General features: G+C 37.0%; 1 protein-coding gene across 2 annotated transcripts in view; it reads right to left on the bottom strand.

The window, feature by feature from the left end:
* Positions 1-2,101: 2,101 nt before the first annotated feature.
* LOC124154711 overlaps positions 2,102-15,948 on the bottom strand; it is a 143,965-nt gene continuing 130,118 nt past the window's right edge. For both annotated transcript variants that reach the window (XM_046528594.1, XM_046528595.1), the window contains 2 exons: positions 15,237-15,476; positions 2,102-3,588 (listed from right to left, as the gene is read on the bottom strand). In XM_046528594.1, the coding sequence (XP_046384550.1) occupies positions 3,451-3,588; positions 15,237-15,476 (378 nt within the window). In that variant the 3' untranslated portion in view covers positions 2,102-3,450. The remainder of the gene's footprint in view (positions 3,589-15,236; positions 15,477-15,948) is intronic.

The raw sequence follows: 15,948 nt of genomic DNA on the forward strand, positions 1-15,948 counted from the left end.
TGAGCTCAAAAATTAGGTCCTCAACTTCTGTATGGCTTTTGCTATTTTAAAAGAAATCCTAGCATTAGTACATATTACCATGTATACCTATGTAATAATATTCCATTTGTTGGTAACATAATTACTTTCGTCTATAAATCAGCTACCCCATATTAAAGGGCTTGTTTACTGTTTTTCATAATATTTGATCGCAACAGAATTTGAAAAATAAAGAGACCCATATACTTCCATTCTTAGATTTGTAGATAACTTTAGTTGCAAACCCTATGTAGATAAGTTGATGACATTATGAGCTCATGTGGAGCAAGTCATTAACTACTTGTCTGCCTCGTGTTAGGGCCTTGCATAGCTCTCTTGTGAGCGAATTCTTACCCCAGTGAAGGGTTCTCTTGGCATGAGTAATGAACCAGAACATAAATGACACAACCACCTCATGAAAGGTGAGTGCCTGCTGGGGTGTTTTTTTTAATTAAACTTAAGAAATTATCACTTGAAAGGAAGATTTTTTTATCTTTGTAATATATTTTTCCCTTCAACTTATTGAATTCTTTACATAAAGTGGATCTGAGCGAATGGCCCTAACGAGAAGAGGTGATGTAGGACGAAAGGAGTTTGAAAGAGGGTGGAGGATCTCTGACAAGGAGATGTGGCAAGTTTAGGATTTGAGAAATACATTTTCTGAAAAAAGCACTAGTAAAGTGGCATGGCATCCTCTTCCACAGGCCCAGGTTTGCATGAAAAACAGTGCCCATGCAGTTCACCATGCATAAATTCCTTATGGTGTACAACTCCCTTGTTATCCCCCGTGGATGATTAGCTGAGGTACCAAATTTACTCGTACCTTGATGACATGATGTTGGTGCAAAATTACTTGTTTTCTCAAAATTATCTTGGTTTTCCATGAAAATGTTTCATGTTCAGCACTTTTTCAAAGAAATACTGAGCTGGCCTGTCTTTTTTATGACAGGCAGCAAAATGGTACATGGTGAAGCTTGTATCATTTCTGTACGACAGACAGTATGAAATGCAGCAAAAGTACCATAAAGAGATCACCTTGTGGATGCTGATGGGACATCCTACATCATTGACGTTGGTTAACATATACATATCTCACCAACTGCTTTGGTAATTGACGCTTTCAATCAGCCAATATCCACACATCTATTTTTTCATCTGAATTGCCCCCGAAAATATCACAACGAGGCCTTTACATTGACAACCGATGTTCACACGCATGCATGCCCTGGATTGGGGCAATCCATCCAGGGGGACATGAACCCATGACCTTCAGTATAGTAGGCTAGGACTTATCCCTGCTTCCACCAACAATTCTTACATTATTGCACTCAGATGTCTTGCTTTCATTAAGATAATATGGTAAAACTGCTCTTTTAAGAGAGAAAGCTGGCATAATTCCATAATATGAGCTGATGATATTGCTGTTTCAAGAGCAGCCGTGTTAATTATTGATTCTATATTTTTGTGTACGGTGTGTTTTAAACTTCAACATGTAATCTTTGCTTTATCACTTCTTGCTATCGTGCGCCATACTGCTACCCTGAAGTGGTTTGTGGAAGAATATGGTTTGCTCCTTGATGCACTGCTCATCAAAGCACACCCCGTCTTCTACGGGCAAAACTTAATTTCTTCTTTTTTCTCCTCTGGAATTGCCGAGTTTTTATTTAATTTGCAAAGAACTTTTGTGCAATTGAAATTGTCTAAGAGTATCAAATTATGCAATAAAATGTCAGCAAATGAGAATGAAAAATATTCATTGAAGGAAGAATAATTTGGAAACACCTGACTTGCACTAAGGTTCATAATTTTTCAAGTTAATCAATACGACAATGGACTACATATTTGTACTTGTGAAGATTATTTTCCTATATTCATGTCAGCTAATTTATTCAATTTTTAACTTTTTCCTTCCATATATACTTTAGGACTTGTTGATAAATTTTTTTGGATTGGATTTTTTTTTATTATGACATAATATACCAAGTATATTTGAAGCCATTTTTTTAAGAAAAAAATTTAATTTTTTTCATGATCCAAAAGGGTTTTTATGTAGGAATTATAAGCTGTAATCAACAGATTTAACAATATTTCAAGATTTTATTCACCATAAATCTTTGCCTCCAATTAATAGATGCTTTTGTTGTTACAGAATGTTGAACACAATACTTTGGATAGGAATATCTAAATGCAGTAATGATCAACTAATTTCAATGTATTTATTTTTCCTTATTTAATTAATTATATTGGACCACATTTTAGCTTTGTAAATGCAAATGAATATATTTTCTTGCTGCTGTAACAAATGCTTGAAGTCGTTTAGAGTGTATGAGAGGTGATTGATGGTTCAGAAACAAGTCATTCAATTACAGCAGTGGTACGTCACTATATTGATTCACCATGTCTTCAGAAAACTGTAGATGGACATAAAATACTCTTTATGTGCGTCTCTTCATGTGTGTTTAAAAAATGACATATTCACATGCAAGAACATATTTTTAAAAAGAATTTCTAAACTTCACTAATAGTGCATATGATTCTTTTACAGACTGTCACAGTTTACATCAGCCAACACAGGCATTGGACATCAACCATAACTGATAGGTAGCAACCATCACCAAAATTAATGACTTACAATAACTTTTTACTGCTACTAACATCTACCTTTTTCATTGAATAAGTTTTACCCTGTTTGTTAATTTTCACACGTGAATGATGCTTCTAATGGATTATAAGGTTCATAGGTGGCATAGTAAGAAAAAGGAACACACTATTATCCACCATAAAAAGATAAAATGCTGATAAATTTCCATTTATTACATTATAAAAATATATTCAGTCAATTCATTAACTACAGGAAAGTCTTATATGGAAGTTCTTTCAACACAACGTGTCTAAAGCTTCCCTGGAGAACGATTTGGGTAAATTTTTCTCAGCTTTCTCACCAGCTCAGGGTCCACTTGATGGATGCTGAAATTTTGTTGGGAGACTTTCCCGACATCATCAGGTCTGATGATGTCAGTGTCTGCTGTGGTCTGGAATATGCATAGGTATACACCTCCTTCACATAGGTCATTCTGGGTTGGTTAAGCTTTTCCAGAGATGCTTCTCCTTTAATAAAAATGAGCAAAGTCCAGGAAAAAGGAGAACCAATCAGGGATAACTTAGATGAAGGAGGAGGTGTGAATGAATAAATCAGACCACAGCAGATATCACCAGCCCTATTGAGAAAATCTCCCAACAAAAAATTGGCATCCATCATGCATCATCAAGTATACTGAGAAGAATTCACTGCCTTTCAACACGAAATAGACTAAACACAAGTGTACACAAAAATATTTTGTATAAAATACAGTCAAATCATGACATCAATTGAGGTATATCGGCAAGCATGTAAAGGTGTCTCTGGTGTGATTCCACCGCTACACGAGTCATTCACAAGTCATCCTCCCCCACCTTTTGCTGTTCATCATCACACTTCACCTCGCACACGACGTTTCCTTGGAGGCAGGTGCAATGAGTACAGCTCTCTCCTTCAGGCGCAAACACCTCGGCGTTGTCATACAGCTTCCCCTAAGTATTGAAATAATTGTTACTATTAATGAAACGATGTGCGTCCACAAATTGCGATGATATAAGAGTCATTCCACTCCTCCCTGTATTGCTTATAACAAATATTTAAACATTTACTATGTATTTTCATAGAAAGTTGAAAGAAATGAATTCCCTAAGGCAGCACTCATTACCGGGCAAGTCAAGGGACTAGCTGGATGGGAGGTTAAAAATAAGCATGAGCATAAGCATAATACAACAAAATTAGACAAAAGAACACACACATGCACTACCTGACTCGTATCAGTCTAGATCAACACACTACCTGCAAACCACCTATAAGGCGTGTGGCAGGGGGTGTTAGGGTACCAGCCATTTACACAAAAACGAAATGCGAAATTGCGATTATGTAGCATTTATTATCGTTCTTCATGTTTCGGGGAAAAACAAACTCTCATATCACTCCATTCACCTAAATATCTCTCTTAATCCAGTGCTTCTGTCGGACATGGAAATATACTGGGGCTCTAATATTATATGCTCTCTGTCGCTCTAAAAGATATATATTCTCAATCGCTCCAGCAATCTAAGCCTACCGCGCTGTAACGTTACGTCGTAAAATCTGGTTGATTTTTCACGTAAGTCCAGACAAGGGAAATACTCCAACCGTCGGTCACATGCTGGATCAGGGTAAGACTCCACAAACAAGAAAAACAGCTCACAAGAAAAAGGTAGCCAAAAAACAATTTACGAGTTATTACCGTACGATATCTATTCAAAGTAGAGTATTCAAAAAATCAGAAGTATTACAGAAAACAATGATAGTAAATTCATGATCCCAAAGGAAACATTACCAGCAGAAAATTGCTCTAAAAATCTCATGCCTCACAGGACATGTGACTCCCAGCAGGTCACGATCAGAAAAAGAAGCTCCCCATTTCAGGACAAGCAGTATTTTGAGGGGAGGGATTCTTCCAGGGAGTGGAGGGGTAGGCAGGCGAATTCAACTACGGCGCCACTCTGCATAGGACGGCCGCTCCACAAAATCAGCCTTCCCCTGGTTTTGAGACAACAGCACTGCACCCAGAATTTTCCCCTCAACTTCTGGGTTGGAGACATCAGAGGAAACAGAGGGATAGTTCATTGGAACACATGGAGGGGAGGGAGATACTGGGGTGAGGTGTTGGAGGGAGACAGAGTTGTGATAGGACAATGGTAAAACTTCTCACTCCAAGTACAATACTAAGGCCTTAGCACCGATTTCCCCTTGCTTGCCAAGGAGAAGTATTTCTCCGCAGTAGTCCTATATAAGTCTTGCATTGCAGGTAGGTTGGTTCGGGGTTGTTTCGGGGCTGTTTCAGAGGCTGATTCCAGAGGCAGGATTTCCAGAGACAGGATTTTCCAGAGACAGGATTTTGCGAGACAGGGCCTTTTGCTTCAGGCCTTTTGCGCGAAAATCCTTTGCGCGAAAAACCTTAGCGCGAAAAATCCTTAGCGGGAGAAGTTCTGCGGATAAGTTCGGAGGAAGTTCGAGGAATTTCTGGGGGGGGGGTACCAGACATTTTTGGGGGGGGGGGGGGGGACACTAAAAAATGCCACAGCGCAGCGAATTTCTTGTGGCTCCCAGCCTAATTTGCTTAACATCTAGGTAATGCTGTCTGTATATACCCATTGCAGTTTTTGAGGAATCGCACGGCTTCCCTTTGCATTTTATTCAGTCCACAGATTAAGTCATTCTGCACTGGATTCCATATGCTCGCTGCATATTCTAAGCATGGTCGGGTGATTTTGAAATAGCACCTTTCTTTTACTTCTTCATCTGAAAATTTTCACACGATACGCTTGACGAATCTTAATTTCTTCAGGGCTGTGCCACAAATATTCCTATTTAATGTGTTCCCCACAAGAGGTTTGAGGTTATCGTAACTCCCAGGTACTTCACTTAGTCTGTTGCCTTTATTTTAATACCATCCACAGCATTAACATGGTCATAGTTGGACAAACTCTGCAAAAAGTGTACCGCCATGCATTTGCTCAGATTAAGTTCAGGTCTCCACTCTTGGCTCCACAGATGAACATTGTTTAAATCCGATGATAGAAATTCACAGTCAGAGTGATCACTAATTTCACGATAGATGACAGCATCATCAGCAAATAAACGTATTTAATAGCTAATTTGGGAGCAGGGGTCATTAATGTATATAATGGACAAATGGAGGCCGATCACGCTTCCGTGTGGAAAACCTGCTTTCATTTTATCTTCATCAGAGCTAATTCTGTCAAGAACTACTTTATTGTTTACGGTCACTCAGAAAGTTGCATATCCAGTTTACCACTGCGCTACCTTGGTTTGACAAGGTTCTAACTGACATTTTTGCAAAATTTGGTGTTTTCACTCAAGATAACTAAGTTTATGTTTCTCTATGTGTTGCACCGGTTTTTATTCCTCTGTGTAAAATAATAACAGATTTAGAACAGTGACAAAGTTCCAACTGCAAGGAGAAAAAACTAATATTTGGTGTGACAAGGTTCTAACTGCATTTTACTCACTTTATTACTCATATAAACATGTAAAAAAATAAAATAAATAACATATTTTCTTAAAGTAATAATTACTAGTGTATCTAGTGGATCACTGGTGTATGTGCCAAAAATAAAAAATAAATTCCTAATAATAATAGAAATAGAGCAGTTTAAAACTTTGACAAGGTTTTTCTCAAAACCAGCTAATGGTCAGTTAGAACCTTGTCAAACCAAGGTAGCGACTGTTTCGTTTAATCCGCATGAATGTAATTTGAATAAAAGTTTATTGTGAGGCACTGTGTCGAAAGCTTTCTTAAAATCTAGAAATAATGCGTCAACTTGTCCTTTCGATTCACCAGATTTGAGAACATCGGGAAGAAAGAGCGCGAGCTGTGTTTCGCATGATCTACCTTTTTGGAAGCCGTGCTGACAGTCATGGAGGAAGTTACTACTGTCCAAAAAAGTCATGATATTTCTAGCAACGATATGCTCTCAAGTATCTTGCCTAAAATCCATGTTAATGAAATTGAGCGGTAGTTGCCTGGACTATGCCTGTTTCCCTTTTTGAATATCGTATAACGCTTGCAATTTTCCAGTCTAGCGGTAGCTTTCCTTCAGACAGTGACTTCTTGAATATTATCTCTAAGTAAGGTGCGATCTGTAAAGCTAACTCCTAGAGGACACGCACGGGTATTCTGTCCACACCCGAAGGGTTTACTATTCTTTATCGACTGTAGTTGTTTAGTTATCCCATTGCGTTGTATTCAGATTTCTTCCATCGGTTCCTAGTACATGGGATGTCTAAATTAAAGTTAGTATCGTATGTAGTGTATATACTTTTGAAGCGGGAATTTAATGTGCCAGTTTTGTCAATATTTTCAGTGACAAGTTTACCATCTTCATCATATAACGAATCTATAGTTGAAGATTTTCCCTGAAGCTCTCTCACATTTGAACAAAAAGATTTCGGATTTTGATCGAAAAATTCACCAAGTACTTTTTTCTTGAACTTTCACATTGATTTCTTGGTTATAGAGCATTGTGCAGTGCAACTTTCTTTTGCTTCAAGTTCCTTTGATATATTACCTATTGTAATGGACTTTTTGGACATGTTGTATACATAGTTTTCTCTGTTTCCTAAGGGATCCCTTCTGACATAATTGTTGTACCAACATGGTTCTTTATTATCACATTTCAGTTTTTGTGGAATACGTTCGTTGATTCCTTGGTGCAGAATTTCTAAGAAGTGTTTCCATGTTTGTTTATATCTGCGCTTTTATCCTCTGTTATAGCTACGAATTTTGTGTAGGAGTCATTATGCATCTCGCCAAGTTTAATGAAGTTGCATTTATAATATAAGTCAATATTGCACTTTGGTTTAAGAGCTAACAATACATCAATTTTTAACGTTGCAAAAATTAGTTTGTAGTCACTTACACCATCAATAATATCGACTTGTTTTATAAACTTATGATGGCTTACTGCTAAAAGGTTTAGTATCTTATTTCCTCTCATAGGCTTGTCAACTACTTGGGCTGGAGAATGATTTGCGAGTACATTGAGTAAGATCTCCCTGATTTCTCTATTCCTTGAATATTGTTTCACAGGGTAAGTATCCCAATTTATAGATAGAACGAGTCGATGGGCGCTTGAATTCATCAAGCGGTTTTTGGAGGGGGGTGGGAACATACAGTAGAACCCCGTATTTGCGTTATCGGAATTTACGTTTTCCCGTAAATTGCAAGTTTTTTTCTCATATTTCCTATCTCTCCAATGTGTACATAGAACCCTGTATTTACGCCGTGTTTTTTTCGTTTTCCCGCCATGTGCATCACGACGTGCCGGCTAAAAAAAAAATTGTTTGCCTACTAAAACAATAAATCGTGCATATCAGCCCTTAAAAACTATCTTTTGGCTTCCTTTCACGCATTTGTATTTAAAAATCCAAGAGAAAGAGACGCAATAAGAACTATTTTCGGGAAGAATTTCAATGTGGCGGGACAGAACGCCACTAACGTCGGAAACTTGAACTACGTCATCTCGTTTTCTGTCAGCGGCGGAAAGATTCACGATATGAAAGTAGGTGTTTTGAGCAATCGAGCTATGTAATAATTATAATGCAAGAACTCCTGAAGCAATGTTGAAAATAATCATGTAGCCAATAATTTGATGCGAGACTTTGAAAGGAAACCAGACGTGCTGAAACGTTATAAATGCCAGAACTATAAAACTTGACCGACAACTGGGATCATTTGCGCTGACTTCATTCAACAGTTGCGAAGCGTAGATGGGTTAATTAAATACTAAAAAAAAACTTATTTAAACTTGAATTATCCCATTCACATAGCAGCGTATCGCGAACAACTGTAACTTTCAAAAATTATGAAGTCGCACGACAGTTTGTACTACGCACTTGATCGCCGAGGAGTAGTTCAGATACTCGTGTGTTGGCAAGTTATCCTCAATTAGTACGGGAAATAGAATTTATCCTGCTTGAAAATGGAAATTCGAGGTGAAAAACGGACATTTTTAATTGACGAGAAAACGAAAATTTTAGAGCTAGTTGATTCCCACACCGGAACCCGCATCGATTCAAACGCTGGCGAAGCAACTCGAATGTTGGGACTGGCAATCCGATCGGATTCCCAGTCTCAACATTCAATACCGTGGTGAAAAATCGCGATGCCATTGTAAAATATGCAAAACCAGTGCGGATATTTATCAAAAAAGAGAATATATGTGAAGAATTCCAGGTAAGAAGAAATAGAACGAATTCTAAAAGAGTAGTTATTAGGAGCAAGATCATCAAATTTTCCTGCAAATGGTGTCATCTAAAGGTCTGTTTACATAGTACATTAACCCGTACAAGTTAATGTCTAAATTATGAACATGAAAATGCACTGTGTATTCACCCAACTTGTGCGTATGCATGAACAGAAAATAGAACCTGTTCAAATTTGGTTCATGCATTCATAGTCGGATTTAGGGGAAGGGGACGTGCCCCACCCATATGCTTAAAAAATAGACAAAATTTGAATACGGTTATCACAGGAGGATCTATGGGGGGGGGGGGGCATGTGCCCCCCCAGACACTTAACAAATATGCAAGATTTTTAATACGGTCCAGTTATCATTGCGTTCGTTTTGTATAACGTGGTATAATTGTGCCCCCCTCCAGAACAAAATCCTGGATATGGCCTTGCTTGTACCCCACAGAAATAAATCCTGGATCCGCCCCTGATGGTCATCATTGCGTTCACTTTGTTTTGTGTATTACTCAAGGAGGCTCAATCATTTAATTCAATAAGAATAACTTTGATATAAAAATAAAGAGAATTTTGTGTTATAGGTATCTTGTTTTTAATCTCAATTAAGACGAGATCTTTTGCCTGTCAGACCCTCTGTGCCCCTCCCAGAAAGAAAAATCCTGGATCTGCCCCTGCCTACTTCATACATTTCCTATCCCGTTCCGGTCCACAAAAATCATTCATGCAAGCAGACATTAATGTATCGTGTAAACAGGCCCAAAGGCCCTTGAGAAAAAGTATTTCCCCAGAAGATTGGGAATCGAAGATTCCACGGCATCTATAATGGTTGGTTGGATAGATTCAAAAATAGGTACAGTCTTGTATACAAGATGATGAGTGGTGAAAGCAAAGATGTTAACATAGAGACAGCAACTCAGTGGAAAGAATCTGAATATATTAGACTTCTGGAAGGTTACAGCCCAAAAGATGTTTTTAATGCAGACAAAACAGGATTATTTTTTAATTTTTGTTGCCAGCTGTGCTTCAGAGGGAAGCAATGTTATGGAATAATGCTTAGTGAACAATTAAAAAATTAACATTTCCAAAGCCAGTATGTGAATAAAAGTGAAAATTCTCTATTTCCCACTATTTGCATTTTCCCGCAATTTACACTTTTTTTCTTGGGTCCCTAGAAAAGTGTAAATAAGGGGTTTTACTGTATTTGTGTCACGTGTTTTCAAGTATTGGGTCCATAAGTTGCTAAAAAAAAAGCGGAAAAAACCATCAAAATGTCATTGAAATTGGCAGAATGGGCGAACAACTCGCTCATTCGCCCTCAACAACACTTAAGGTCGTCTTAGTAACCACGATGATATAAACGTTAGGAGAACGTTTTGAACGGAATATTTACGTAATGGAGAGAAATTTAAGTAGAAGTAGTTAATACATGTTCTTATTGTTACCGTATAGACGGCGTCACAAACGCAAATCAGAGTTTGGCGGTTTTCTCAAACGGAAGCGCAAGATATTTTCATAATCATTACACTTTCACAGCAAATTGTCATCGCCGGAGAAATTAGTTCTGGGCTATGGTATTCATTTATTGTGACGCCTTACGTTCATTAAATATATATCGATTTCCGAATACATGAATCCCATACAATTCCCGTGTAAAACATTTTTAAACCATGAATTACGTGAAGAAATGGTATCAGTTACCACAAACGGTCAGCGGTTAACCAAATTAAAAGCAGCATTAGGCGAATTGGAGTCGGATAACCAGGCTTCAACAATCACATCCTGCCTTAGCAACCTCATCGAAAATGTGAATGAAATCGTACGTAAAATGATCACAGTATTATTTCCATTTATTTCACACTGAAAATAGATATCCATATTATAGGAATACAGAAAGGGGCCCATTGTATCATGGACGATTATTTATGAAATATTGAGACCCTCTAAATTATCTGTAAATTATGGATACGTGCCTATAAAACTATAGGAGATATTTGATGGTATCGATATATATTTTAATCAATATAAGTTAACGCTAAATCAATATGGGTAATAATAGATGATTTGTATCATTAACATATTCCTCTCTAAGTGCACTGTATGAATGCAATTTCCTTAGCCACTACAGTGATGCTTCTGTGTGCAACAATCAAGTGTACCATTTTATCACCCATAAATTTAATTGCATCAATAGTAATTTGCAAGATTTAACACTAATTTGATTGGGTAGCCTAATATTTACAATCTTAGTGAGTTTCATCTCAGCGATAAGTCGAATCCAAGGAAAGTCGATCTCTTCTTACTCGCAAAAGAAATTGATTATTTGGAGCGCCCATCATTCACAAATGTAACCTCCGTGATAACGATTGTACCATTAAAATTTCGTTCATCTTCCATTAATAGAATCGTATTGAGAATGATTTGAGTTTATTCCCCTTTACTTTGCATTGATAATAGATATCGATATAAAATGAAAACGATGGTTGGCAAGGAGACTAAATTTTCACGGAATAACCATATTGTTGATGAGGTGTGACGCTAAAAATTTCGGACATGTAAGTTCAATAATATAGGAGATAATGACACCTATCGATATATCTTCATAAGGTAACGTAGCACATCAAAACATTTTAGATTTATGAATAGCAAATTGCTTTTTTAACATTTTGGTAAAAGACATATCCCAATTACTATAAAAATTTGTCTGTAAAAGGGAACTATCGAATGCTAACTTGTATCGATTATAACTTCGACTGTAATTGCCGCATAAGTTTACTCCAACTTTTGTCTTATTTTGTTTTCTTAATTTTACCTTTCAGCAAGAGTTTCAGTCCCTTGGTTTTATAAATAAGAAATACGTATGGGAAAAATCGAATTTTAGGATTTTCAATGTAATTTTTCTTGCTGGTTAAGAGATAAATCAGAAGATCCATCATTGCTAATTATGACTTCCGCGATAAGGATTATATCCTTAAATTTTTGTTTATCTCGTAAAAGGGGAAACTTGTGTAAAATGATTTGAGTGTATCCCCATTTACTTTACATAGAAATATTGAAATTAAATATCAATATAAAATGAAAACTATGGTTGCCATGGAGCCCTCATTATAACGAAACATCTATATTGCTAATCAAGTACTACCCTGAAAATATCGGAGAGTTACGGTCAATAGGAAAGGAGAAAATGAGTGCTATCGATATATTTTCATTAGGAATTGTTATCCATCAAAATTATTTACATGTGTGCATAGAGCTTTTCTTTCTTACCAAATTATTAAAATTTATATCCCCGTAACTATGTAAATAAGTCTCAAAAAGGGATCTATCGAATGCACACTTGGATCGATAATAACTTCAGCTGTAATCATTCGATTCGCTTTATTTAACTTTTGTCGCATAAAACATATTAGCAACTTTATTATAAATGACTTTCGTAACCAAAGCTTACTTAACAACAAAGTTATTAGCGAATAAAGCGTATCCAAGGAGATTGGTATCGATATAACTCGCATGTGAATTAATCGAGTGAAACGGCCATAATTGCAAAAGTTGACCTTTTTGATAAAAGTATTACCCTGAAAATTTCATTCATCTAGCTTGAACGGTAGCTAAGATATTCATCATTGTATGCTTCACAAAATAATGGCGACAATGATTTTTCGCGTGCAGGATATTTTTCGGAATTGTATTATGAATTAACAAAGATGGTTACGGAAAAAGCAGGGTAGATCGTTAGGATACGAAGTACCCTCAACGGTTTTTCCTGGAGATTCCAAATTTTCATATGGCACATGCTTCAAGGCCGAAATCTGATTTTGAAAATTCGCCCATCACGACAATGTAAAATCGAAATCGTTTATTACTTGGAATCGCTCGACACATGAAAATTCCAAGATAGCCAAAAAATTGACCAAAAAATCCTCCACCTTATCAGTCAAGGAATTTGTCGTACGATTATTGCAAGTTGGTCAAAAAAATTCCTAAAGTTTTCCCATAAGAAAAGCATTGAAAGCGTTCAAAAAATAATAAAAAATACTAAATATCAATTCGTCGCAATGCTACCCATACTAAAAAATCGAACAAAAAATCTAGTCTATGTCCATTGAATATCATGTTCCTCCGACGTTTAAAAGTACGAAATAAAAGCGAGAAAGTTTTAGTCCCATAAGGCTCCCATGTTAATTCAAGTCGATATATCTCTAAAACTAATCGACTTTTTCAAGTTTTCAGAATTTTTCTCCCGATGAATTTTTTTTAACTTTTACGTCTAATAAGCCAAATACCCACGTCTATCACAGTTTGGGCTGCGAATTTATATCAATGAGTCAGTCAGTCAATCGATTTGCCGTTTTATTATAGTTTAATATTACCTCCCCCAATAACTATGTATGCATTACATTTTACTGTCTTTCAGAGTAAATGCACATATTTGATTTTCTATTAGGTAAATAATATCAAATTTGGGGTTCGGAGTTCTATAAAAAGAGCAAACATGAATACTCCTTTTGTTTTGTTGTTTAATTGTACTGCAAAAACCATAGGCTTTCTTTTTGTTGTCAATTATTTCATGGGGCGGTGCTGTGTTAATGGGCAGTCCTTTGGCTCACTCATTGGAAATACACACAGTAGGCTTACGCAATTATACAATAAAACCTCCTTAAAATGAATTCCATGCAACCGGGAAAATGACGAATTCATTCGGTTCAGTGTTCGCCGGTTATTGGCAGGTTGCGTTGTTGCAGGATGAGGAAAGATTTCAAGTAGATTGATAATGTGAGCCACAAATATAATAGCTACAGGTTCCCAGATTCAGTTTTGCAGATTCCCATTGGTACAATTTTTTAACGGGACGTGGAATTCTGGAAGCAATAACTAATTATGAGTGTACATAACATGCTAAACCCCTTGCATCACCGACAGAGTCACTCACTGATGAATACATATTTCCAGCTACTTCCACAACAGTTGAAGTGCTGAAATTTTTCAAGGAGATGGGGGACCAAAATTGATCCGCAGAAAAATTCTGTGATCACTGAATTCCACTGCCCTCTCACCAAAACATGGCCTAGGACACTTGGAGTACTCAGGAGAGAGCTCACTTTAATTTCTTATAATGTTCATAATTGACGTAAATCAAACAATGAGCATATCATAATTTATGCACATAGTCTGTTCTTTTAGATTGCTTCAATGACTCATTGAGACTTTCTTTACCCCACCGCAATATTTTTAGTGGTGATAAAGTCACTCTATGTATGTGCTTGTATTCCCACTGGTCCTTACATATATGTATGTACTCCATCAAACTGCCTATGTAGGTGAGCACTTGGCTGTGACTTATGCAACCTTTCCTCCCTTCCTCTACAATTTGACCTTGACTGGTCTTGGCAATAACATGCCCAAGTACGACGAAATCTCTCGTTCCCTTGGGCTGCATTCAACCACTTACAAAGCAGCAGCAATAAATGTGGATTTGCTCTATGAAAAATACGTTCAAATACCGTAGAAAATTGCATTTATGTACTTCACTAGCAGTTGCTTATCCATTGAAGAAATCTCCTAAAATTAATCATGAGTTTTTTTTCCTTGCACCAAATCTTCTTCTCGAGCAGAAGTCCAAGTAAATTTGAAACATTCCCAGCCAACAAATGAAGAAAATAATTATGTTTTACGAAGGGAGTTTGAATAGAAATCATGTACCTGATTTTATTTTTTGTAAAAATAGCAGAAAACATTTAAGAAGAGTTAAATTCGTGCACAGATAATCCACAACATGGATAATCAATGCACCAATAATAGGGAGTTCACTGTGAACTCTCTATTTTCCATATCCCTATTTATCTCAAAATTATATCCATTTTTATTTCAAACCCAGATGAAGGTTTAAAAGTAAATGGAAACATTGGAAAATACAGCATTTTAATTTTTTCGATACCTACACTCTGAGAAACCGATGTGCAAACACAAAAAATATAATTCAAACACAAAAAATTCAGCTAAAGCAAAAGGGGTTACAGAGCGGTTTGCCAAATATTTAATATTACAAACAATGGGATGATAGGAGTCAAATATGGCCAAAATGTGTGACACTTGCAGATTAATGGAAGTTAGGGGGAAACATTTGGGTGTGTCATATAATGTAGCCAACTCCATTAATGGTAAACATGCTGCTACAGCTTTATTGAGGGAATAACACACAGTGCCATCTATTGCTATGCAGAGAGTATCAACCAAATGACATACAATATTTGATGCTGCCAATGTTATTTACATTTTCCCCTTTCACACTTACAATGTGCTAATGTTATACCTGAACGCTCCCTCATCTCTTTTACCATAAAATAAAAAGGTAGCAAACTCGCGCTTTCTCCCCATACTCACCCTGTAATCACATTTCTCGCAATTGAGGCAGCATGAGCCAGGGAGTAGGATGCCGTGGGAGCAAGACGCTGGACCTTCTTTGGGACAGGCAACCGCTTGGCAGGTGATGTTTCCATCCCAGCAACGGCAATCCGTGCAAGGGTCATGGCCTGGCGAGAATTCTGCACCAGACGGCCACGTCCTGCTCTCCAGAACACATTCATTCACACAAGGGCTCTCCTGGCAATGCACTTCCCCACCCTGGAACAAATGTGACAGTCATGGAGATGTAACCACTTAAAAGGATTAATGAGTTCCAGTAGACAAGGGCAATAACGTCATTACCTCGAGACCAAAAATCGCTATTCAATCGCAAAGAATTTGGTTGAGGGAAGGGAATGGTACTTAAACAGGGAGCAATAAAAAAACCTTTCTCACTAGAGTTCAAAATAAAAATAAAGCATGAAACTCTCAGCCGCTTTTCATGAGTTGGTGATGTCATTTGAGTTCTGTTTTATTTACTTGTTCAGGGATAACCTTTCATTGAGGGAAGCAATTGCTTACAAGAGTGCAAACACCCAATGAATGAAGGCTGAAGAGTAGCCAAGAAGTGTACACTCACTCAGCATGAGTTCTCGATGTCATTAACTTAACTGTGAAATGGTCAAAGCAGTCCATTCACTAATTAGATTTATTTTAAAAAGAACAAGTGTACAACGCAAGTACAAGTGAG

This window comes from Ischnura elegans, chromosome 2 (genome assembly GCF_921293095.1).
Source record: "Ischnura elegans chromosome 2, ioIscEleg1.1, whole genome shotgun sequence".
NCBI classification, from domain to species: Eukaryota; Metazoa; Arthropoda; class Insecta; order Odonata; family Coenagrionidae; genus Ischnura; species Ischnura elegans.